This window comes from Globicephala melas, chromosome 7 (genome assembly GCF_963455315.2).
Source record: "Globicephala melas chromosome 7, mGloMel1.2, whole genome shotgun sequence".
NCBI classification, from domain to species: domain Eukaryota; kingdom Metazoa; phylum Chordata; class Mammalia; order Artiodactyla; family Delphinidae; genus Globicephala; species Globicephala melas.
In genome coordinates this window covers 94,470,982-94,497,853 of record NC_083320.1, presented here as the reverse complement: position 1 = coordinate 94,497,853, position 26,872 = coordinate 94,470,982, and the positions used below count along the sequence as shown (strand labels likewise).

At 40.5% G+C, this 26,872-nt stretch overlaps 1 protein-coding gene across 4 annotated transcripts in view; it reads left to right on the top strand.

Annotated features, from left to right (window-relative positions):
• MGAT5 (alpha-1,6-mannosylglycoprotein 6-beta-N-acetylglucosaminyltransferase) overlaps positions 1 to 26,872 on the top strand; it is a 369,708-nt gene that overhangs the window by 230,981 nt on the left and 111,855 nt on the right. For all 4 annotated transcript variants that reach the window (XM_060302520.1, XM_060302521.1, XM_030850100.2 and 1 more), the window contains 4 exons: positions 853 to 1,014; positions 4,411 to 4,580; positions 8,240 to 8,374; positions 23,775 to 23,908. In XM_060302520.1, the coding sequence (XP_060158503.1) occupies positions 853 to 1,014; positions 4,411 to 4,580; positions 8,240 to 8,374; positions 23,775 to 23,908 (601 nt within the window). The remainder of the gene's footprint in view (positions 1 to 852; positions 1,015 to 4,410; positions 4,581 to 8,239; positions 8,375 to 23,774; positions 23,909 to 26,872) is intronic.

Genomic DNA, 26,872 nt, shown 5'->3' with positions numbered 1-26,872 from the left:
GAGCGGGGGTGACTCTTCGTTGTGGTGCACGGGCTTCTCGTTGCGGTGGCTTCTCTTGTTGCGGAGCATGGGCTGTAGGTGTGTGGGCTTCAGTAGCTGTGGCTCACGGGCTCTAGAGCGCAGGCTCAGTAGTTGTGGCTTGCGGGCTCTAGAACACAGGCTCAGTAGTTATGGCACACGGGCTTAGTTGCTCCCAGACCGGGGCTCGAACCCGTGTCCCCTGCATTGGCAGGCGGATTCTTAACCACTGCACCACCAGGGAAGCCCTTTTGGCTTGAATTTGAAATTTTATTCAGTTACTATAGGAAAATGGTATTCCTGGCTTTTAAATTCCTTAGAAAATAATAAACTTCTGTTTGTTTGGATTGGGACAAAACTAGAGGATGAGCATTTATTTCCCTACTTAACTTTGTGGACAGAATGAGGCTTTTTGGCAGCCTACACAATGGCAGGTAGCCTGTTAATAATTGACTTCAGTTTTCCCAGGAGTCTGCTACCCTGCAGTAGATCAAGGGGCCAGTAAATTCGGGTGCAGAGAATTTCAAGGTGTATCAAGCACATTCCCTGTAAAATATGCATTTTTGACGTAGCTCAGGGCTTTGCAAGTCTGTGCTGCCTTTCTCCACTTCTGATTTTTTAATGATGTCCCTTATAGCAGCGCAGCAGTCAAGAGGCCTTTGCCTCAATTTGCAGTCCTGGGCGCTTCAAGCAAAGCTATTCAGCAGACCAGGCTTTTGAAGCCCTGTGTTTAATTGACTGTCTCTTTCAAGTTTTCAAATGTCACATCATGAAAACCATTATGCTTTTGGACCTCTTATCTTCTACTCATTTTTATTAAATTTCTGTTTCTAGGCAGAGATTCGTACAGATTTTAATATTCTCTACAGTATGATGAAAAAGCATGAAGAATTCCGATGGATGAGGCTACGGATCCGGCGAATGGCTGATGCGTGGATCCAGGCAATCAGGTCCTTGGCAGAGAAGCAGAATCTTGAAAAGAGAAAGCGGAAGAAAGTGAGTTTCTGATTAATTCACTTCAGTTGGGTGCCAGTTTTCTTGAAAATTTGATTTTTGTGGAGACAGGCTAAGAGAAATGTCATGTCTCAAATGATATTCCCTCAGGGTGAATCTGTGCAGTCTCTTCTTGTACAGCCATTGTTTGGGGCTGTCGTTTTCCCCGGTTACAGTAATTATACTTAGCAGGAACTGGTACACATGTTTCTTGGGTGAAGCCAGGCAGAATATCTGCTTGTAGGATTTTGCTATGAACCCTCTGACTCTGTGTCAGTGGCATCAGGAAATGTAATTCTCTGCTCTTTACCCGAATACAATCTGGAAGAACTTCCTGTTGACATCATCATGACAATTTCATATTCTTGGTATGTGTCAGCTCTGGGATTTGGGCAACTAACTGGTGAGTTTCATTGCTGTTCTGTTTGGTGGTGCTTCTGCTTATGTTCCTATTAGTTATACATCAAGTGGCCATGACGTTAGATGAACTATTCTGATGAAGAATAAACGAGAAAAGTAAACAATCTGTTCCCATATCTAAAAATAAATGAAAAATGAGTTTAGTATTCCTAATTTGACTAATTTGATACCTTTGGGGCAAAAATACAGATACACGTGCAGAACCCCAAGTCACAGTTTAATGAGTCAGTTTTGCTTAGATCCCTTGAGTTTATGAGACAGCAGGACCAGACATCCTGGCATTAAAGAGTCCTCCAGGAAAGAGTATGTGGTCACAGATCCAGGTGGGCTATGAAAAGAAAGAGTAATTTCTATATAATCCTCTGCAGTTATCTCCAGGATATATTGTTATGTGAAGACATGGTAGGTGGAGAATAGTGAACATTATTTTTAAAAGGAAGAAGGAATTTATCTATATATCTGTATCTACACCTACATATGTACCTATAGATATATACATATGCACACACATATATACACATATATAATGTATACATGATATACATATATGCTTCTTGCTCAGATTTTTTAAATGGAATAGCAAAGCATGCAATTAACAATAAAGGAGATGGATGGTGGTAATGGTTGCACGACAGTGTGAGTGTACTTAATGCCACTGAACTGTACACTTAAAAATGGTTAAAATGGTAAAGCTTATGTATGTTTTACCACAATAAAAAGATGTCTAATAAGGGGAGTCAGAGGGGGTAGTGTGGAGGCAACAAGTATAGAAACTAGACTTCTCTGAATATATCTTGCTTTGTAGATTTGACACTGGAATCATTTTACTTAAGTGTAAAACAATTTAATTACAAAACAAAATCATAAGGAAAAAATAAAGCAAATGAACTGACCACGTGTCCACTTTTACTTTACACAGAGAAGGGCTGTTCTTAGTGACTTCAGAGCACAGTACTTTGAACGTTTCTGATGGGATATCACACATGATAAAAAAAAAACTGCAAAAATATCTTAAAACAATTTTTCTAATCCTGTAAGAGGTGGTGGTGTTGATATTCTCCTTCCGAATCCATTATGTGTCTTGGAATAAAGCAAATTAGCAATTATGTTAGTGTCCTGGAGAAGTGGAATTTTCAGTGTGGGAGAGAGAAAGGAAGTAACAGATGTGAGATGGATAATGTTATAAAAATTGATAAAGCTCCTGTAATCCTGGGTTTGAATTGGAAAAACCAGTGTGAACTCATGATTATTATCATGAGGAAAAATAAATGTTATTTATTTTATCCTTGAGGAAAAATAAATTTTCTAGCTATGTCCACTGAAAAGGCCTGTAAACAGTGATCATCTAGAGTATGCTAGGCACCAGACTTTGATCTTTAAATACCATTTTCACTAAATGGCCTAAAAGGTTCTTGGAAAAATGGCTGATTAAGGCCTGAGACAGACATTGTACCAGATGAGCTTGGAACGCCTTGTCGTGTCAGAGAGCAAAGAAACTATTGAAGACGACTGGGTTTTGTCAAAGAACTTAGAAGCCAACTTTAATAGTCTCCCATTGCCCAAGATGGTACAATTTGGTAATGAGTAAGAATAATAACTGCAGTTATTGAAACACATCAAATATACTTATATTCATGATTTTATAATGAGATATATATATATTTAAAATCCTCATTGGTCATCATTAGAGTACGCTAAAGATCAAATTAGTTATTTTGAAAACTGTCAAGTAAAAAATCAAGTATTTGCCAGGTTTTTTCTATGTAAGCTGTCCTTCGTGAGGGGTAGTTTCTCTTTATAGAAGTATTGCAGCTAATAAATGCAGGAGGAATGATAGAATATCACCATTTGCAACCCCTAATGGATTATTGCATCTGGCTAGTGATCATCAGTAGCTGCTAACATCACGAAACAGAAACACCCAGATTTTGTTCTCACCACTGGAAGTACACGTCACCACCTGCGAAGTAGTATTGCCCCAAAAATCAAATACAAATTTGATCATGGCTGCAGATCTGATTACTAATTTACCATAAACACAGGGGACAGAAGAATCTGTTACACAGTCAGCAAAATCTAGAGTGTGAGAGGCTCTATTGGAAATGCAACCCAATTTCTTTGACAAATAAATTACCAGCCTCTATCCCCCCAAAAAAGGATAATCGGGCACCACTGTAGGTTAAGGAAGAGATGTATGAGGCATTACAATTTGTGCACTTTATTTGACTTGACTCAACCAACTGCTCTTGAAAAAAATAAGTGACAATTGAGCAAGTGTATAGACTAACTGGATATTGGGTAATACTAAGGATTTAATAGCTATGTTAGGGGTGTTGGGGTGATGTTACGGTTATGTTTTTTAAGTGAAAGTTTGTTTCTTTTAGAAATGCCAACTGAACTATTTACAGGTGAAAGGTTGGGCTGTCTAGGATTTGCTGCAAGATAAGCTAGAGGGGTTGGGAGAAAATGAGGGATGTACATTAAATAAGACTTGTCAGGAGTTAATCATTGTTGAAGTTAATAATTGTTGACTACAGTGGAATTGACTATATTGTCATGTCAGCTTTTGTTAGTGTTTGAAATTTTCTGTGTTAAAAGCTTAAACGTATTCCAGCTGTGGGAAAAAAGCCCAATATAGTTAAAAGATATTTTATCGTCCTGCTTGATTCCCCTTTGGTTCCGATTTTCCAAATGTACCCCACTTTTGGAAAACAGGATTATCTGTCCCTACCTCATACTCATACCAAATGCAGTAATGACTTTATTCCTCTAAAACAACAATGAAAAATCATTTCCTTCCGTTCTCTGTACCTTCTAGAAAAATGGTTTACCCCATGTGGAGATTTCATTAGAACGTAAACATGACTTTGGAATTGGTGGTGGGTTTTGGGTAGGTTACTGTGGAGTTTGTACTTTGTCTGACGGGAATCAGTATGTGCCTCTTCTTTTTTTTTTTTTTTTCTTTTTTTGTTTTTTCAGGTCCTTGTTCACCTGGGCCTCCTGACTAAGGAATCTGGATTTAAGATTGCAGAGACAGCTTTCAGTGGTGGCCCTCTTGGTGAATTAGTTCAGTGGAGTGATTTAATTACATCTCTGTACTTACTGGGCCATGACATTAGGATTTCAGCTTCACTGGCGGAGCTCAAGGAGTAAGGAGATTATTTTTCAATTTTAAAATCAGAATACAAAAAAGAAATTGTAAACTCTTAAAGCCCTCTCTTGGTGTGTAATTTCTTGTGGAGGAAAATGAAAGTGATAATTCATGAAACAGGAGATAAGAAGATTATTTTCAGAAGCTAAATACATACACTGTGAAAAGGCTAATATGTTTTCATTGTAGCTGCAGGCTCCAGAGGCTTGATAAATGAATGCCAGAAAACTCAAACTAAGGAGCTTATCCTTTGCTGTTACAGGTGCTTCCAGCATCTGCAGCAGGCAACATTATTGACTTTCCTAATTCCCTGTCTCTTGCTGAAACTCATACCGTTCCCCACTCAACAGCAAGCTTTCTAAATCTTCAAACGGGGCAGGTTCCTGTTTGCAATTTAATTTGGATAGAATGAGTTTCTCGAAAGCCCTGATCCAATCCTATTTCAGTTAGCCCACTTTCAACTCTGCCTAGGTTTTTTGATTTCACTGAAATGTGCTTCTAGCTCAAGCCCTCTCTTAATCCCTTTTAGATTGACACGACTGGCTAAGCAGAAATGCTTAGAGTCCCTTCCCTCCTTTTTGGATAACTGCCCATGGAGACTCTCTGCCCAACAGCCAAGTTAACATCTAGCAATATGTCAACTGTTCCAAGAGAAATAGCTTGAAGGAACATTCTAGAAATGGAAGAGGTGTTAAGACAATGTATGTCTCACCCTGCTCCTACTTTATTGTCTAAAACATTGATGCCCAGAGAGGTCACTTGTGTTAAGTCTGAGGTCCACAACGGATTAGTTGCAGTATCGGGATGAAAGCAGTAATATCCGTAAAATAATGTCAGCTCTCTTTTTGTTAAATGATTTCCATACACTGAAACCACGAGCCGGGCTTTAGTTACAGTGGTAGTATCAACAGTTACGACAACCATAACAGTGATGATGCCTATTAAGAGCTAACATTTGGGGGTTTTCCCTGGTGGTCCAGTGGGTAAGATTTCTCGCTTCCAACGCAGGGGAGCCGGCTTTGATCCGTGGTCGGGGAACTAGAACCTGCATGCATGCCGCAACTAAGAGTCTGCATGCCACAACTAAGGATCCTGCATGCTTCAACAAAGATCCTGTGTGCTGCAACTAAGACCCGCAGCAGCCAAAATAAATAAATATTAAAAAAAAAAAAGCTAACATTTGTTGAGCGCTTCCCATGCACCAGTTACTAAGTGTTTTACATGTTTTATGTTTTTTAGTCCTTAGTGCAAACCTGGAAGTAGGCACTGTTGCTTTCTGCATTTTAAAGATGAGGAAACTGAGATTCAGACCAAAAAAGATTTCCTCAAAGTCCCATGGAGAGTACGTGGAAGAGTCAGGATTTGAGCCCTCTGTCTGTCTGACCTCGAAGCCTGTGCTCTTGACCACCGGACCACAGTGCTCCGTTCAGAACTCGATAAACCTGAGGTCTTCTGAGCCCTTCACCACTTTTGTCCCTTTAACAGCTGCCTCCTGTTGCCTTCCTCTCCCGCTTCTTTTAAAACACACTGGGGAACACAACGTACGAAGTGGGTGCCTTCATACATTGAGCGTTCATTCCTTCTGTGCTCTCTGTGGGCTGCTTCTTGGTATGGGACATACAGAGATGACCAGTGTGTGGCCAAGGAGATGCCAACCTTTTGATAATTACCACTGATACGTTGCACAATATTGACACTAATTGCAATGTGATTAGTTCTAATTGAGGTGACGCTGCTTAGCGCAGGGAGTGCAGAATCTGTGAATATTGCTCACCACTGTGTATTGAGCACCTAGAACAGTGCCTGGCATACAGTGGGTGCCCATAACTATTTACTGAACAAATGAGTGAAGGGATGAATGAATGAGTCGGGGGTAAAGAAATGGAGTACAGTGGGAGCTCTGGGGATAGGCGCTCCCCAGGGAGCTCCGAAAAGGCATATTAGGGATCTATCAGGCAGAGAGTTAATTTGCTGGTCAAGAAGATTATGGAGGTCTTTAGGCCCTGGTGACAGGGCCAGATGTGTTTTATTTGAGTAGATACTTGTAGAAGCAGCATGGAGCAGTGGTTCCCAAACATGCCTGCACATTAGAATCCCCTGGGGATCTTTTTAGGCTCCCTAAGCCCAGACCATATCCCAGACTAACTAAATGACGACCTATGGGGATAGGACTCAGGCATAAGTATCTGTTGATGCTTCCAGGTAATTCCAAAGTGCAGGCAGGTTTGGGAACCACTGAATACAGGGTGGACCAGGAGTCAGCGACGATGGCTGAGCAGGCCAAATGCAGTCCTGTGCGTTTTTTGCTAATCAAGTATCACGCGCCCAAAGCCACACCCGTGGCTGCTTTCCTTCTCCAAGAGCAGAGCTGAATAGCTGTGACGGAGAATGTGTGGCCTGCAGAGATGCAAGTGTTTACTACCTGGGCCTTTACAGAAAACATTTTCAAATCGTTGGGAAGAAATTTGTTCTATGGAACCTACCTCTTTCAGAAACCCAGTGGAGAAAAGGGTGCCTGGGGCAGTGTCAGTATGGAGCTCTAGGGCAGAGCCCTATTGATGATTCTTGCCCTTTGGAGTAGGGTGTCCATAATCTGGTGAAGGACTGTTACAGGGTGTGAGCAGGGATACAAAGGCCAATGATGACTGATTTCTGGGTGAATGGCAGTATGGGTAGCACTTATTTGCCCCACCCATGTGAAATTGATGTACGATCAAGCATGTTGGCTCAGTGCAAGGGTGGGTTTGGATGGATGGCTGGGTTTGTATGGGTGGGTGGATGGAAGGAAGGATAAGGGAAACTTATAAACTATAGTGCCAGTTCTGTGATACATTGTAGTCAGAAGGAAAAATTAGACATAAAAGAAATTTGCGAACAGTACAGGACAGTACAGAAAGAAGTTTATATTGTAGAGGCTAGAAATGGAAGACATTTAGGAGGTCAGTAAGGGCTGTATGATAAGAACAGTCTCTGGGAGAAACTAATAGGTACTGAATATCTAGTATACATAGGTACTTTCCACTGAATACCTAATTTAACTACCTGAAGAATTCCTGAGAGGTTGCTGTCCTACCGTCTTCTCTGTATCCAATCCTGTTTTGTGTGTGTGTGTGTGTGTGTGTGTGTGTGTGTGTGTGTTTTAAATGAGGAAAGATTCAGAGAAGTTACTTTCTAAGATCTCACAGCTGCTAGACAGTGGAGTGTGATTTAATTAGTCTGGGATATGGTCTGGTCTTGGGAAGTTGGAAAAGATCCCCAGGTGATTCTAATGTGCAGGCATGTTTGGGACCCACTGCTTCATGTTGCTTCTACAATGATCTGTTTAAATAAAACACATCTGGCCCTGTCACCAGTACTTAAAGACCTCCCTAATCTTCTTGACCAGCAAATTAAATGGAGACAGATTGAGACCCAGATCTCCCTTGGTTTCCAAGGCTGTGTTTGTATACAACCATTTGCTTTTGCAAGAGTCGGAATTGAGGCTTTGGATGGACGTGATGAGTGGGCAGAACTTGGATAGGCAGCTGACTGGGAAGGGCCATGCCATCCTCCCTGATAAGGATTCTTGGGATGTTTATTTACCTGTTAAAGTTGCTAAGTGCAGTACCTTGCAGTAAATTGTATTTTTTTTTTCCCTCTCTTCTGTCCTTTCTCTAGAATAATGAAGAAGGTTGTAGGAAACCGATCTGGCTGCCCAACTGTAGGAGACAGAATTGTTGAGCTTATTTATATTGATATTGTAGGACTCGCTCAATTCAAGAAAACTCTTGGACCATCCTGGGTTCATTACCAGTAAGTGCTACGTACTGTTCTTAAGTTTTTAGAGCTTTTTATTTCTTTAACAAGAGTTACATGGTTGCTGGTAGAAAAAGCTTATCAAATATTATCTTTTTTTAAATAATTGTCTCTATTTTTAACATCTTTATTGGAGTATAATTGCTTTACAACAGTGTATTAGTTTCTGCTGTATAACAAAGTGAAAGAGCTATACATATACATATATCTCCATATCTCCTCCCTCTTGTGTCTCCCTCCCACCCTCCCTGTCCCAGCCCTCTAGGTGGTCACAAAGCACGGAGCTGATCCCCCTGTGCTGTGCGGCTGCTTCCCTGTGTAGAGTGTTTCTCATTCCTAATTGAAGTTCAGATTCTCCTCGGTGCCTTTTGACTTTCAAGTGCTATTCATTATTTTCATTGATTTCTTTTAAAAATAGAAAACACGTATCCAACCTCCTTTTTCCCTTCCCTAACACTTAGCTTGCCTCTGTCAGTCTGTCGACACTAATCTCATCTGTTTAATCAAATAATGATTTTGATAAACTACGGACAGGGTCATTTCTTGTGTTCCTTAGGTTTGAGTTGATGACTTACTTCTCTGTCCCTTTCCCCCACCGGTATTCTTGTCATTCTTAGAAGAGAAGTCTGGGCGTAACTTGTCTGAATGCTGGGGTCTTGTACTTTTAAAGATAAGCCTCATGCTTAGTATCACCAGAGTGCATGTGTTACTCTGTGTACAGGTTTTATTAGTAGAAGATCTCACTGTTTCCCTCTTGTGGGTTTGAGACCATGGTTTAGTATTTGAAACAATTTTACATGGAACAACATTTGAAACAATTTTACAAGCATGACACTAAATAACATTGAATTATATAATGAAGTTTTTTAATTTTTTCAATTTCCTTTCAATCTTTCTAAAAAAGGCTTAGTTTGATACTACTGTATCTCCAACACTACTTTTAACACTTGCATGAGAGTAGCTGTAAGTCTCAATGTTCAGCAGGCAAAAAAAATACCTAGTTTGAGTTTAGTAATTCTTATTAAAGAAGAGTAATATGGAGGATTGATCAAGATGGCCCAGTAGGACGATGTGGGACTCGCCTCCAGAATACATCTAACTGTGGAACAATTCTCATTGAAAACCAACTGGAAGCTGGCAGAAAGACTCCTGTACAACCAAGACTGTAAGAAAGATTCACATGTAATCGGGTAGGAAGGGAAGAAAAGGGATCAGGTAGGGACCCCTGGGAGGGGACTCAGAGGAAAAGGGAGATTGCACAAGTGGAGACCTGCCCTGGGAAGTGAGCGGTGAGAGCCACAGATTGGGCACCTGAGTCGTGGAGTTATACACAGGGGAAACAAGCCCCCTTTTTAGGTTGGAGGACCACTGGCACCAACAGGAGAGCTGTGGAAGGCCTAGACCCTGCTTGTGTGGCGCATGTGTGCCCTGGCTTGCTCCTGAGGCAGGGCAGAGAGGACGGACAGAGGTTTCCTGCAGCTGCCTCAGCACGTGCCAGCCCTAGCCCAGCAAATGCTCTAGCCCCACTTACTCCATGTCACAAGATGGCACTGGAGCTGGGGTGGCCACACGAGAGAGAAGACTGTGTGACACAGAGGCGACCTGGTCCCAGGATGGAGCCTGGGCAGTGAGGGAGGCGGTGGCCATTGTTGGCGCTTACTCAAGCAGTGCATCAGAAGCAGCCCAGACCTCTGACGGCGGCCACTCAACCACAACTCACCCTCCAGTACGTGCTGAGAGGTCACGCAGGCTCCACCTGCCAAGGGTGCCGCAGCAAGGCAGGGGTGGAGGAGATTGGGGGCAATGAATGACTGTGAGGGGCAAAAGGGTACTTGGACCCAAGGCTGCATCTGAGCAGAGCGAGGGAAACAATTGTTGGTGCCTGTACAGACAGTGCACTGGAGACAGCTCAGATCTCTGTGGTCAAGCTACACAAGCTGAGAGCCTGCATCCTCTGTCCTTGCTTCAGCACTCCCTCGTCCTCTGGGGTAAGGGTCCCAGTGCTGGGAGAAGGGAAAGCACACACTTAAAGGAACAGAGCCAGCTCGGGCCTGAACCTCAGGGCTTCTACTTCAGCACCTTGGCATCAGACTCCACCCCTGATAGGGAGGTGATGGCCACCGAGCAGAGAGGAAGCCCCACCTCACACCCGCCTTCAGCTCTGGCCCCTTCATCTCCAGCCCCACCCATATCAAGGTGATAGCTGCCAACACACCCTGAGGAAAGGGTGACTTGCATTCACATCAAATCCAGCTCTCCCGCCAAAGGCACTGGGCACACGCAGTCTGTATAGGGGTACTCCCATGTAAGAACACCCCTTCAAGACTGTGGTAGGTCACTTTTTCACCTAAATTCATAGAGGCAGAGAAAGTTTAGCAAAATGAAAAGGCAGAGGAACTGGTCTCAATCAAAAGAACAGGAGAAAACCCCTGAAAAAATAATGAAACAGAAATAAACAAATTACTGCATAAAGAATTCAAAGCGTTGGTAATAAGAATGTTAACTGAACTAGAGTAAAGAGTAGATGAACACAGTTAGAGTTTTAACCAGGAACTAGAAAGTATAAAAAAGACCCAACGAAAATGAAGAATTCAATAAGTGAAATTAAAAAAAAGACACACTAGAAGGGATGAATAATAGACTGAGTGAAATAGAAGTACACCTAAGTCGTCTGGAAGATAGAATAATGGAAATTGCCCAATCAGAGCAGCAAAAAGAAAAACAAATTTTAAAAAATGAGAACAGTTTAAGGGATCTCTGGGATTACATTAAGTCTACCAACATTCACATTATAGGTGTCTGAGAGAGGGAGAGAAAAGGAGATCTAAAATGTATTTGAGGAGATTATGGCTGAAAGCATTCCAAATCTGAAGAAGGAAACAGATATCCATGTACAGGAAGCACAGAGGGTCCCAGTCAAGATGAACCCAAACAGACCCACATCAAGACATATCATAATTAAAATGAGAAAAGTTAAAGAGAGAATTCTAAAGGCAGCAAGAGAAAAATAAGTCATACAGTGGAACCCCATAAGGCTATCCGCTGATTTTTCTGCAGAAACTTTGCAAGCCAGAAGGGAGTGGCATGATATATTCAAAGTGCTGAAAGGGAAGAACCTGCAACCTAGGATATGCTACCCAACAAGATTATCACTTAGAATAGGAGCGATAAAGAATTCAGACAAGCAAAAACTAAGAGTTCATCAATACTGAACCAACCCTAAAAGAAATGTTAAAGAGTCTTCGCTAAGTGGAAAAGAAGTAAGAATCTATAGGAAAGGGAAAATGCCCCTGGGAAAGCCACATATATAGTAAGTACTGAAGATCAACCAGTTAAATAAGCCAGTATGAAGATTAAAAGACAAAAAAATTATAAAAGCAATAAGGGGAGAAGCATGAAGATTAAAATATGACATCAAAAACACAAAATGTGGCGAAGGAGTGAAAAATACAGATCCGTTAGAATGAGTTTGAACTTAAATGAATACCAATTTAAAACAAGTAGATATAGTTACAGTCAACGTAGAACCCCATGGTAATCACAAATCCAAAACCTACAATAGATACACAAAACATATAAAGAAAGGAACAGAAGCATACTACTAAAGAAAATCATCAAACCACAAGGGAAGAAACAAAAAGAAGAAGAAATGAACAGAGAACTACCAAAAAAAAAAAACCCAGAAAACAAGTAATAAAATGGCAGTAAGTACATATCTATCAATAATTACTTTAAATGTCATTGAACTAAATGCTCCAATCAAAACACATAGGGTGGCTGATTGGATTTAAAAAAGATCTATCTAAATGCTGCCTACAAGATACTCACTTTAAAGCTAAAGACACACACAGACTGAAAGTTAGGGGATAGAAAAAGATATTTCATGCAAACAGAAATGGCAAGAAATTGGGATAGCAGTATTCATATCAGACAAAATAGACTTTTAAAACAAAGCCTATAATAAAAGACAAAGAAGAGCATTATATAACGATAAAGGGATCAATACAAGAAGAAGGTAGTACACCGGTTAACATGTATGCATCCAGTACAGGAGCACCCAAATACATAAAGCAAATACTAACGGACGTAAAGGGAGAAATTGACAATAATAGTAGGGGACTTTAACACCCCACTTACATCAGTGGACAGATCATCCAGACCAAAAATCAGTAACGCAACAGTGATCTTAAATGACACAATAGAGCAGTTGGGCTTAATAGATATCTACAGGTCATCACATCTGAAAACAGCAGAATGCACATTCTCTTCAAGTGTACATGGAACATCTCCAGGATAAATCACACGCTAGGCCACAAAACAAGTCTCAACAAGTTCAAGAGGATAGAAATTATATCAACCATTTTTTCTGACCCCAACAGTATGAAACTAGAAATCAATTGCAGAAAGAAAAATGGGAAAAGAACAAACAAATGAGACTAAACAACATGCCACTGAAAAAAGCAATGGATCAAAGAAAAAAAGAGGAAGTCAGAAAATACCTTGAGACAAGTGAAAATGGAAATACAGTCTCTAAAATGTATGGGATGCAGCAAAAGCAGTTTAAAGAGGGAAGTTTATGGTGATATGAGCCTTCGTCAAGCAACAAGAAAATTCTCAAACAACCCCACTTACCACCTAAAAGAATTAGAAAAAGGAGAACAAAGCCCAGAGTCAGCAGAAGTTGGAAAATAATAAAGATCAGAGAGGAAATAAATAAAATAGAGACGAAAAAAATAGAAAAGATCAATGAAACCAAGAGCTAGTTGTTTGAAAAGTTAAATAAAATTGATAAACCTTTATCCAGGCTCACCAAGAAGAAAAGAGAGAGGACCCAAATAAACAAAAGAAGAAATGAAAGAGGAGGAATAACCAGTACAGCAGGGATCCAAAAAATCATAAGAGTACTATGAACAGTTAAATGCCAACAAAGTGAACAACCTGTAAGAAATGGACAAATTTCTAGAAACATACAACACGCCAAGACTGAATCAAGAAGAAACAGACCATTTGAACAGACCGATCACTGGTAGTGAAATTGAATTTGTAAAACAAAGAAAAACTCCCAGCAAACAAAAGTCTAGGACTAGGCAGCCTCACAGGGGAATTCTACCAAAGACGTAAAGAAAAACTAATACTTACCCTTCTCAAACTATTTCAAAAACAAAATTGAAGAGGAAGGAACACTCCCAAATTCATTCTATAATTCCACCATTACCCTGACACAAAAACCAGAAAAGACACTACAAAAAAAGAAGATCACAGGCCAATACCTTTGATGAATATAGATGCAGAAATCCTCAACAGTATATTAGCAAACCAAATCCAACATTATATAAAAAGAATCATACACCATGATCAAGTGAGATTTATTCCAGGGACACAAGGATGGTTCAGTATTCACAAATCATTCAGTGTGATATATACCACATTAACAAACAAAAGGATAAAAATCACATGATCATCTCACTAGAAGCAGAAAAAGCAGTTGACAAAACGACATCTATTTATGGTAAAAACACTCATCAAATCGATTATAGATGTAACATATCTCAGCATAATAAAGGCCATTTATGACAAACCCACAGCTAACATCATACTCAGTGTTGAAAAGGTGAAAGCTTTTCCTCTAAATTTAGGAACAAGACAAGGATGCCCCCTCTTGCCACTTCAATTTAACATAGTATTAGAAGTCCTAGCCACAATAGACAAAAAAAAAAAAAAAAAAAAAAAAAAAGAAAAGAAAAGCATCCAAACTGGAAGGAAAAAGTAAAACTGTCACTATTTGCAGATGACATAATACTTTATGTAGAAAACCCTTAAGTCTCCACCAAAAAACTATTAGAGCTAATAAATTCAGAGAAGTTTTAGGATATGATATCAATATACAGAAATCTGTTGCTTTTCTATACATTAATAATGAACTATCAGAAAGAGAAAGTAAAAAAAAATGCTGTTTAAAATCGCTTCAAAAAGTATAAAATTCCTGGGAATAAACTTAACCAAGGAGGTGAAAAACCTATACTCTGAAAACTGTAAAACATTGATGAAGGAAAATGAAGATGATACAAAGAAATGGAAAGATACCCTGCGCTCGTGGATTGGAAGAATTAATATTTTTAACATGGCCATGCCACTCAAAGCAATCTACAGATTTAATGTGATCCCTGTCAAAATGCCCGTAACATTTTTCACAGAACTAGAACAAATATTCCTAAAATTTATGTGGAACCACAAAAGAACCTGAATTGCCAAGCAGTCCAAGGAAAAAGAACAAAGCTGGAGGTATTTCGCTTCCTGACTTCATTCAGTCTATACCACGGGTCCCTGACCCCCAGGCTGCGGACCAGTCCTGGTCTGCAACCTGCTAGGAACCAGGCCACACAGCAGGAGGTGAGCGGCAGGCAGGTGAGTGAGTGAAGCTTCATCTGCCACTCCCATCACTCGCATTACAGCCTGAACCATCCCCATCCCTGATCCGTGAAAAAATTGTCTTCCATGAAACCGGTCCCTGGTGTCAAAAAGGTTGGGGACCGCTGGTCTATACTACAAAGCTTTAGTAACCCAAACAGCATGGTGGGAAAGTAAATGGGTATAGCTGCTATGAAAACAGTATGAAGGTTCCTCAAAAACCTGAAAAAGAGCTACCATATGACGCAGCAATTCCACTGCTGTGGTGTATATCCAAAAAAGTTGAAAACACTATTTCAGAAAGACATGTGCACCCCAGTGTTCATATCAGCACTATTTTCAATAGCCAAGGTATGGAAACAACCTAAGGGTCCTTCAATAGACAAATTGATAAAGAAGAAGTGGCATATATATACAGTGGAATACTACTCAGTGATTAAAAAAAAAGAATGAAATTCTTCCATTTGCAGCAATATCCTAGAGGATATTATGCTTACTGAAGTAAGTCAGACAGAAAGACACATGTGGTATGATATCAGTTATATGCCAAATCTAAAAAATAAAATGAACGTATTCAGCAAAAGAGAAACAGACTCACAGATACAGAAAACAAACTAGTGGTTACCAGTGGGGCGAGGAAAGGGGCATGGGGCAAGATAGGGGTATTGTATTGAAATACAAATGACTATGTATAAAATAGATAAGCACAGGGAATTATTTTGTAGTAACTTTTAACGGAGTATAGTCAAAAATAATAATCACAAAAAAGGGGAAGAATAGTAATGTGCTTTTTTTGTGTCTTCCATTTATTACAGTTGATACTGTCTTTTATTTGTGGTCTATAAAATTTTCCAATGAATTTTAAAAGGTGAATACATTTAACTAAACATCATAATTGTTTTTGTTTTTGTTTTTGTTTTGCGGTACGCGGGCGTCTCACTGTTGTGGCCTCTCCCGTTGCGGAGCACAGGCTCCAGACGCGCAGGCTCAGTGGCCATGGCTCACAGGCCCAGCCGCTCTACAGCATGTGGGATCTTCCCGGACCGGGGCACGAACCCGTGTCCCCTGCATCGGCAGGCGGACTCTCAACCACTGCGCCACCAGGGAAGCCCCATAATTATTTAATAGTGTCAATGGTCATGAATTTGGGTAAAAATCATGAAATTAGTACCAGCTTTACCAACTGGTAGTATGTATTGACCTACGTTTTGTTTTGAATCACCTTCCTAAGAGAGCACTCTGAAATCTTTCAGTTAGTACAACTTGGAAGTCCCTTCATATGTTTCTTTTCTGTTGTTATTCTGTAAAGAGATGTTTTGATGTGTTCTTTAACTTAACCAATAAATGCATCTTTAATGGCCTGACCTAGGTTTCTCCATTTCAGGTTAATTTATAGTTTAGTATTATTAACTTTAATGTCCAAGGTTATTCCAGATTGGAAGTCCTCTAGAATTGAAAGAAATGAAAATTCATAATATTGTTAAAATGACCATAATACCCAAAGCAATCTACAGATTTAATTTGATCCGTATGAAATTACCCATGACATTTTTCACATAACTAGAACAAGCAATCCTAGAATTTATATGGAGCCATAAAAGACCCAGAATTGTCAAAGCAATCCTAAGGAAAGAGAACAAAGCAGGAGGCATAACCCTCCCAGACTTCAGACAATACTAGAAGGCTACAGTAATCAAAACAGCATGGTATTGGCACAGAAACAGACATATGGATCAGTGGAACAGAACAGAGAGCCCAGAAATAAACCCGCACACCTACGGTTAATTAATCTTCAACAAAGGAGGCAAGAATCTACAGTGGGGAAAAGACAGTCTCTTCAGCAAGTGGTGTTGGAAAAGTTGGACAGCTGCATGTAAATCAGTGAAGCTAGAACACACCCTCACACCATACACGAAAATAAACTCAAAGTGGCTTAAAGGCTTAAATATAAGGCATGATACCATTAAACTCCTGGAAGAGAACATAGGCAAAACATTCTCTGACATAAATCGTAGCAATGTTTTCTTGGGTCAGTCTCCCAAGGCAATAGAAATAAAAGCAAAAATAAACAAATGGGACCTAATTTAACTTATAAGCTTTTGCACAGCAAAGGAAACCATAAACAAAATGAAAAGACAACCTACAGACTGGGAGAAAATACTTGCAAATGGTGTGTTCAATAAGGGATTAATCTAACAACCCAATCAAAAAATGGGCAAAAGACCTGAATAGACATTTCTCTAAATAAGACATACAGATGGCCAGTAGGCACCTGAAAGGATGCTCAACATCACTAATTATTAGAGAAATGCAAATGAAAACAACAGTGAGGTACCACCTCACACCAGTAAGAATGGCCATCGTTAAAAAGTCTATAAAAAAAAAAAAAGTCTATAAATAACAAATGCTGGAGAGGGTGTGGAGAAAAGGGAACCTTCTTACACTGAGGGTGGGAATGTAATTTAGTGCAGCCACTATGGAGAACAGTATGGAGATTCCTCAGAAAACTAAAACTAGAGCTGCCACACGATCCGACAGTCCCACTCCTGGGCATGTATCTGGACAAAACTCAAATTCGAAAAGATACCTGCACCCCTATATTCATAGCAGCACTATTTACAATAGCCAAGACATGGAAACAACCTAAACGTCCATCGATGTATGAATGGATAAAGAAGATGTGGTATATATTTAAATGGAATATTACTCAGCCATGAAGAATGAAATACAGTAAGAAGAATGAAATACAGTAAGTCCACTACATACCAATGAGTTCCATTCCAAGAGTGCATTCATAAATCCAATTTGTTCATAAGTCCAGCAAAGTTAGCCTAGGTACCCAACTAACTCAATCGGCTATATAGTACTGTACTGTAATAGGTTTATAATATGTTCTCATCTCTGAAAGTTTGCAACTTGAAGGTTTGTATGTTGGGCACTTAATGGTAATGCATTTTGCAGCTATATGGATGGATCTAGAGATTATCATCAAAGCTAAGCAAAGTAAGTGAGAAAGAGAAAGACAAATACCGTATAATATCACTTATATGTGGAATCTAAAATATGACACGGGGGCTTCCCTGGTGGCACAGTGGTTAGGAATCCACCTGCCAATGCAGGGGACACGGGTTTGAGCCATGGTCCAGGAAGATCCCACATGCCACAGAGCAACTAAGCCCGTGCGCCACAACTACTGAGCCTGTGCTGTAGAGCCCGCAAGCCACAACTACTGAGCCGGCACGCCACAACTACTGAAGCCCGCATGCCTAGAGCCCATGATCCGCAACAAGAGAAGCCACGACAATGAGAAGCCTGCACACCACAACAAAAAGTAGCCCCCGCTCGCCACAACTAGAGAAAGCCTGTGCACAGCAATGAAGATCCAACGCAGCCAAAAATAAGTTAATTTTTTAAAATAAGTAAATAAATTAAAATATGATACAAATGAACTTATCTACAAAACAGACTTACAGACATAGAGAACACACTTGTGGTTGCTGGGGATTGTGGGGGTGAGGGTGGGGGAGGGATGGACTGGGAGTTTGGGATGAGCAGATGCAAACTATTATATATAGAATGGATAAACCACAGGTCCTGTTTTATAGCACAGGAAAGTATATTCAACATCCTGTAATAAACCATAATAGAAAAGAAAACAATGAAAATTCAAAATATTAAGAATCTTCTCAAAAACAGAGTTGGGGGAACACCCATTGTTGTGGAATTTCTTTGCAGTGGCAGTGATTTTCTCACTGGGCAGTGAAATGGTCTTGGGCAGAGTAAAGGGATTCATTGAGAGGAGACTACCCACTTTTCATTGCCTTTTGGATACACAGGCAGACCTCAAAGATACTGAGGGTTTGACTCCAGGCCACTACAATAAAGCGAGTATCACAATAAAGTGAGTCACACGATATGTTTGGTTTCCCAGTGCACATGAAAGTTATGTTTATACTATACTATAGTCTATTGTGTGCGACAGCATTAGGTATTAAAAAAATACACACCTTTATTTATTTATTGGAACATAATTGCTTTACAATGTTGTGTTAGCTTCTGCTGTACAGTGAAGTGAATCAGCTATATGTATACCTGTATCCCCTCCCTCTTGGACCTCCCTCCCACCCCCCCCCCACCCATCCCACCCATCTAGGTTGTCACACAGCACCGAGCTGAACTCCCTGTGCTATGCAGCATGTTCCCACTAGCTATCTGTTTTACACATGGTAGTGTATTTATGTCAAACCTAATCTCCCAATTCGTCCCACCCTCCCCTTCCCCCCATGTGTCCACAGGTCCGTTCTCTACGTCTGCATCTCTATTCCTGCCCTACAAATAGGTTCATCTGTACCATTTTTCTAGGTTCCACATAGATGCATTAATATATGATATTTGTTTTTCTCTTTCTGGCTTACTTCACTCTGTATGAAAGACTCTGGGTCCATCCACATCTCTACAAATGACCCAGTTTTGTTCCTTTTTATGGCCGAGTAATATTCCATTGTATAAAGGACACGTACCCCAAAGAACATACCTTAATTTTAAAAATCCTTTCACAGGTATGAAATGCACAGTGTGAGAATATAATCAATAATATTGTAATATCTTTGTGTGGTGACAGATGGTAACTAGACTTATCATGGTGATCGTTTTGTAATGTACAGAAATACGGAATCACTATACTACACACCAGGAACTGGCATAGTGCCATAGGTCAGTTATACTTCGAAAACAAAGACAAAGTCATGGACAAAGAGATCAGACTTGTGGTTACCAGAGGAAGGGGACGGGGGGAGGGGGAGTTGGGGGAGTGGTAGTCAAAAGGTATAAACTTGCAGCTCTAAGATAAGTAAGTACAACCCAAGAGCTCTTATCACAAGGAAAAAATATTTTATTTTGTTTCTCTACGATGATGGTTGTTCACTAAACTTGTGGTAGTCATTCCATGTTGTATATAAATCAAATCATTATGCTGTACACCTGAAACATATTCTGTGCTGTGTGTCAATTATATTTCAATATAAAACTGGAAAGGGAAAAAAAAGTTTATATACTTTATTGCTAAAAAATGCTACCCAACCTCCGATAAGGCAGGGTTGCCACAAACCTTTAATTCGTAAAAAGTGTAGTATGTGCAAAGTGCAAAAATGTGAAGCACAATAAAATGAGGTGTGTCTGCGGTTTCATAAAAAAGCAAGGTAAAAATCTGGGTTTGGTCCAGGATAGCACTCTACCTTCTGCATCAGGTGTTTTCCTGTTTTTTGGTTTGTTGCTTTTTTGAAATCTTCATGAATCATGGGCCGCCATAAATGTTCTCCGCTCTATGGGAGTAGCCATATTTCTTGTTGCTAATAGACCTTGTAAATAAGCAAACTTTTTTTTTCTTTTTAGCTACAGCACTGAAAAAAAGAAAGAGCTGTTTTTCTCTGGCGTTTTGTGACTGACAGGCATCTGATAAATGTGCAAAAGGAACTGAGCGTCCCTAGACTTACATATTCTCATGATTAAGCAGGGCTGTTTGGGTGGAAATATATTCTCAGTGGTAGCGTTTAGGTCAATTAAAAAGGATGATTTTATTATTAAAATGGTCACCATTGATTGGTATTTGGTTCTTGTTGGATGAAAAGGCATATTTTCTCTGAGGGGATTTTATGGAAGAGTGTTTTATCCCTCCTTTCTTTAATAAATCATCTGTGTTAATGATATTAGCTGGCAGGAGGTCTGTTAGGACTTCAGTGCTGCCGTCTTTGTGGTCTCAGGCAGCTAAGATCTCATCCAAAGGCCAAGCAGGTCCTCTAGAAAGTTTCTTGCCCATTTCTTTCCCTTTTAAAGATTAGAAATTGTCGGCGCTCTCTGTATTCATCTTGGGTGATGGAAGATGATAAGAATTCTATTAAATGTAAAGTTATCAGTTGGTTTTTTTATTTAGGAGCAAATCTGTGATTCCTGTTGATCTTGGAAAAATATTTATAAATTCTGTCCAATTTATATAGCGACCCAGGACATTCGATGAAACATTTATTAAATACCTACATGTGACTAGTATTCTGCTAGGTACTGCAAAACTCATATCCATTTTGCTTCATGTGAGGCCTTTGCTGAGCATGGACAACACACAGGAAAGTGAGATGCAAATAGTCCAAGATATACCGTGTTTTACATCAAACTCCAAATTAGGAAGTAGGTCCTGGCAAGGAGGTTGTGGACGTCCATCTCGTAATAGTGTGGCTTAGTGCAGAGAGAATGTTCCAGGAATCCTCTGGCATTGCTGCAGCCAGCCCTGTGAGGAGGCCAGCTGCCTCGGGCCGCGAGGCAAATATCTTTTTAAGTCATCAGTCTGTTCTTGATGCTCCAGACACACAGAAGACATTAGAGGAACAGCATCAATACTACCGGCACACACCCAATTCCAAAACACACAGGTGTAGAAAGTGATTGAAGAGGGAAGAATATAATTGTTCAGCCTCCTCTGTCCTAGACAGAGATCAGTCTCCTGCCTTGGGTTTATAAGACAAACCCAGATAAGCTAAAAAAAAACCAGACAACTCCCAAACCAAAGCTTCAAGTATAAGCATGTAGAGTTATAAGTATCTCATGCATCCCATCATTCATTCTGTAGCCTTCCGTTGAGTAGAAGCCAGCCTCACGTAGCGTACATATAGGCCCCATGTAATAAAAGTCCAAGATTTCAGGAGTGAGGCTCCTGCCAGGCATCTTTCCTCATCAGGGTTTGTTTTAGTTATCCACATTCAAAATAACACCACTAAAACTCCAAGTTCAATATAGAGTCACAAGCTAGAGACGGTCAGTCAATGACAAACAAGTGGAGGTAGCCAGAGCCTTCAAGGCAAAGGTTTCTCTGATGAGGGTGGCCTGTTTCTCCCTGCTGTGCCTGCTCAGGGCGCTCTCACCTTGGAATCCCAGCTCTGGCCCTCTTGAGGGAGCTGAACCTTCCCCAGCCCCAGTTGTCAGTGTGAGTCCCTCCATCCCCTCCGCCCCTCTCCTGTAGTGACCTTGGCAAGCGTTGCCACCATCATCCCAGCTGTTTTCTTTTTTTTTTAATTGAAGTATAGTTGTTTTGCAGTGTTGTGTTAGTTTCAGGTGTACAGCAAAGCGATTCAGTTGTTTATACATATATATCTAGTCACTGTGAGGATCGAATGTTCCTTGAGAGCCACATGGGAATCCAGAAGAAGGACACTGTTTCTGGGGTCGGTTTGTATTTAACTCTGTGGTCCTGGCCCGCGCTCCTTCCACCTTGCCTCCCCTCTCTCTTTTCTTCCTTGTCTAGACAAATAGTGCTGAGCTCTGATGTGAAAATCATCACACTAAAATGACAGTTTACTGTTGCTCTTCCTGGAAAATCCTATCTGGTGTTTGCATTCTTTTTTTCTGCAATATGCACTGATGTAAAAATAATTGGAAGATGGACTTCCTCCTAGTGGGGAAAGGAAGAAAGAAAGTGAATCAGATGCTTAAAAGTCATTGCCGTCATCTGATTCTAAAATGTGGGCTCTATCTTCATTTACTTGTATGCTTATTGGTCCAGTAAGAGCCATTCAGAATTATTCCTGATACATAACAACAGAAAATAGTGCTTTTTCATTGGCCAGTCATGAGTTAAATTTACATCAGTGTTTTGAGAATCAGTGATGAAATAAATGTAACCAAAATCAATAAATTCTGTTTTAGTATTGATTCCTTTCTTCCGATTGGTCATTCTTTACGCACTCCAAAACAGTGGTCAGGAGGCTTTTTCTGTAAAGAGCCAGACAGTAAATATTTTAGGCTTTGCTTGACCATGTGGTCTCTGTTGCAGCTACCAAGTCTACTGCTACTGTGTGAAATCAGTCATAGACGTACAGAAGCAACTAGGTTTGGCTAGTTCAAATAAAACTTTATTTTTGAACACTGAGAGTTGAATTCCGTATAATTTTCACATCACAAAATATTCTCCCTCTTTTTTTTCTAACCATTTAAAAATGTAAAGAACATTCTTAGCTAGAAGGCCGTACAAAAACAGGCGATAGACCAGGTTTGATTGATGCTGTGCTAAGGCTTTTGTGGAATAGCCAAACAAAACATTTTCAGTTTCACTTCTTTTTGAGCTCTGGGAGAAAATAATAATGCCCTCTTACTATCAAATACATAAAAATCACCACTGCCTGTTGAGTGAGATTCTAAGCTTTACCTAAAATCACGTACTGTAGTTAGTTGATGAAAATCTTGACTAGTTGTTGAAGGAGACAGGACATGCTATGTGCTCTAAGCAGAATAAGACCTCCGTCTCAGTCCGCCCAGGCTGCTGTACCAAATCATCACAGCCTGGGTGGCTTATAAGTAGCAGATATGTATTGCTTACATTTTGGGAGGCTGAAAGTCTGAGATCAGGGTGGCAGCATGGTCAGGTGAGGTCGCAGACTTCTCATGGTATCTTCGTACGGTGGAAGGCGCTAGGGAGTTCTGTGGAATTTCTTTTATAAAAGCACTGTTCCTATTTATGAGGTCTCCACCCTCATGACCGTATCACCTCCCAAAGGCCCATTTACTAACACCACCTCCTTAGGATTTCAGCATATGAATTTGGGGGGACATAGTAACCTCTAAAAATGGTAGTTCTGTATTTCTTCCACAGTTGTCCCTGAGGCACCACTGTATGCTCAGCCCAGGCTAGGGGTACAGCAGTGACCGTGGCGGTCTGCAGTTCCAGCTTTTGGGAGCTTTTTATTTCGCTGGTATTGGAGCATCTTCTGTGGTTAGGCAACTCATCTAGAGCAGATTGTATGAGCTTTGTGATGGCTCTGGCTCAGAAGCCACGTGTGGGGATGTTTTGTAGACATGCTAGTATAAAGCCTCTCAATTCCTGCCCAGTGGCCTTCAGTTTAAAGGATTTGTCCATCTTTGGTGGTCCCTGAGGGGGTAGAGCTTTTGTTTCTTTGACTCTGGGGTCAAGGTTGTAGTTTTACCCATGGCGTCTTTTATCTTTCAGGTGCATGCTGCGTGTCCTGGACTCATTCGGCACCGAACCAGAGTTCAACCACGCCAACTATGCCCAGCTGAAAGGCCACAAAACCCCCTGGGGCAAGTGGAATCTGAACCCGCAGCAGTTTTACACCATGTTCCGTGAGTAGTTGTGTCTCACCTCTACTTTCCAGAATGCTGCCAAAGACAAATGGGAAAAGAAATGAGGCCACCATGTGTTTTCAGTTGTGATTCCCGGAGCCCTTAGCTGTAGGAATGGGTGCTGTAGAACCTTTTTTCTTGGGAATAACTGGATTTTTTTTAAAAACCGGAATTGAAAGGCTATGTGAACATTTTGTAAAAAACCTTAGAAATGTTCTGGAGAAAAATATTCAATATGAGGTGTCACTGGAAACCATCTGGGAAAGGACTTTGGATGGACTTTGGCAGGCAGTAAACATGCTTCATGCGACACAGACACTGTTTAGGGTCCACTTGATATTCAAGAGGAATGAGGTCTTCCATGTGCGTACATTTTCCAAGTAATTAAATCTTCATTCTTTAAGCATCAACCTTTGTAAAGAAAAAAAAGTCAGTCTTTTCAAAATGGAACGATTTAAAACTCTTTCATACCTTACTGGCTTCTTAAACTTTGGGCCTAGGATGAAATCTCAACCTCTCTTGCTCACGTGGTGTCCATGTTGCCACGAGCAGTGATTATTTTGTAAAGTGTTGTAGTGGACAGGCTAAAAGTTGATGAACCTGCTGGCCCCAACTGTAGCCTTTCAGCAATTTTCTGTGTTCCTTTCCCACATTCACCATGTCTTGTTGCTGCCATCAGTCTACCTGCCCGTAGCTTCATTTCGTTTATAATTAGCTGAGGACTGTGAAGCCAAATACCGGATCCTGTAGTATTCATGCCAAAAATGAATTTATTGTTTAAGTCCATAGACCTTGGTGATTCCCCTTGTTGAGGTGAATTCCTGTTCTGGAAATGAAAGGTCCTCCGAGTTAAACAGTCCATTTGGACACTCAGAGTGCAGATTTCCATTTTCCTAAATTATCGGAATAATTTTAATCCAGAGATTTCCATCCTGGAATTAGGATCTGAGCTGCGAATCTGTTTCCTTCTTTAAAACCCAAGGCCCTCTGCCGTGCCTTTTCCCCATGTACTGACCCTTCCCCCTCACGTGCAGCCACCTGAAGGTGACCTTTTGCCGGATTCACTAAGTGCAGCAGCGAACACATTGGACTAATCCTTGGGTGTGAAGTATGAGAAGGAAGGATGAATTAAGAAGGGCTGTGGCAGATGGGGAAGTGATTTTAAAAATCGACTCATGTTTAAATGTTCATTTTAACTCAGAGCGGTGTTTGAGAGTGTTCTGTATGCATCGTAGACATTATTATTACCGCTCCTGGAGTTCTGTCATCCTATCGTAGCCTGTCACGGGGGCACAGTTCAGGGGACAAACTAATATAGGGCATGGTGGGTGACAGGTGGCTGGCAGCATGGTGAGACATGGCTAGAGTTACCTTTGGATCGACACTGCTGTGTAACTTTGAGGGCCTGGGATGAGGTGACACAAAATAACCTAAGAAGTGGCTTGTGTGTTACGTCACATACATAAAATGTTAGCTGTGTCCAAAACGGCCAACACTACTTAAATGACATGGTATATCTGTGCCCTCCGTGGGATGGTATTTCCCTATATCTGGGGCGTAGAAATAGGAGGCTTTTCCAGAAAGAAGTTCTCTTTTAGAATGTTGGAATTCAGAGTCCAAAAGAACTTATTTTTATTCTCCATGAATGGAGGATTTCAGCAGTGTTGGCTGATTGAATTGAAATCAATTCACTGCTTAAAATATAACTAAAGATGGAAAAATAGATTAATTCTTGTTAACCTGGGAAAGGGATAGTTTCTTAACTGACTCAGAATTCAGCAGGAATCGGGGGTGGGGGTGGGGCGGGGGGCAAAACTGATACATTTGTCTGCCTAAAAAAAAACGAAACCTGTATGGCAAAATCAACAACACAGAAAAATAACACCATAGCAAATTGTGTTGCAGAGGATTAATATCACTAATGTATAAAGAGCTTCTAAAAATTGAGAGGAAAACATTCCACAATCCAGTAGGAAATGGGCAAAAGCAGTTCGGAGAAAAAAGAAATGTATTGCCCCCAATATATGAAAACATGTTAACCTCACTGATGATAAGAGAAATGCATTTTAAAACTGCACCAAGATCCCATGTCCCGCATATCAGATTGGCAAAAATCTGAAAGTTTGCTGACGCAGCTCTTCCTATGGTGAGACTTAGGGGAAGCAGTGGGAATGCAGCCCGCCTGGTACTTGCCCCTGTGCAAGGGGATTTGTCACTGTCTAGCATAGCTTCCTAGGCATTTTGACAAGGTCATATCTAGGAATCCATCCCAAAGATACGTGAGCAAAGGTCAGACATGGTATGTGTACAGTGTGTACAAGGCCATTTATTGTGGCACGATTTGTACTAGGAAAAGACTGGCAATAACCCAGAGGTTCCTAATAGGGGACTGAGTGAATAATATGGTCTGTTGATAGAGCAAAGTCATGTGTAACTGTGCAAAAGGGCCGAGGGAAGACTCCAGTCTCTGGAGGGAGATGTCTAGGATATATTAAGTGGTAAAAACCAAAGTGCAGGCAGGTATGTGGAGTCACCCCCTTCTATATAAGAAGGGTATGGTGGGAGGGAAGTGTGTGTACATGTGTGAATGTGCTTGTGTTTTCAAAAGAAACAATGGAAGAATAACAAGCTAATAAAAATGATTACCACTGGAGGAGGGTTTGCAGGGATAGGAAATAAATGTCTCTTTTTTTAAATTGAAGTATAGTTTTACAATGTTGTATTAATTCCTGCTGTACAGCAAAGTGATTCAGTTATACATACAGATACATTCTTTTTTATATTCTTTCCCATATGGTTTATTACAGGATATTGAATATAGTTCCCTGTGCTAGATGTCTCTTAACGTACTTTATTTTGACTTTGGAACCATAGAAATGTTTTACATAATTTAAAAAGAAAAAAGAATTCACTAAAGATTGAAAAGAGATCAAAAAATGAAACAAGAAATCTGTATCAGGTTGG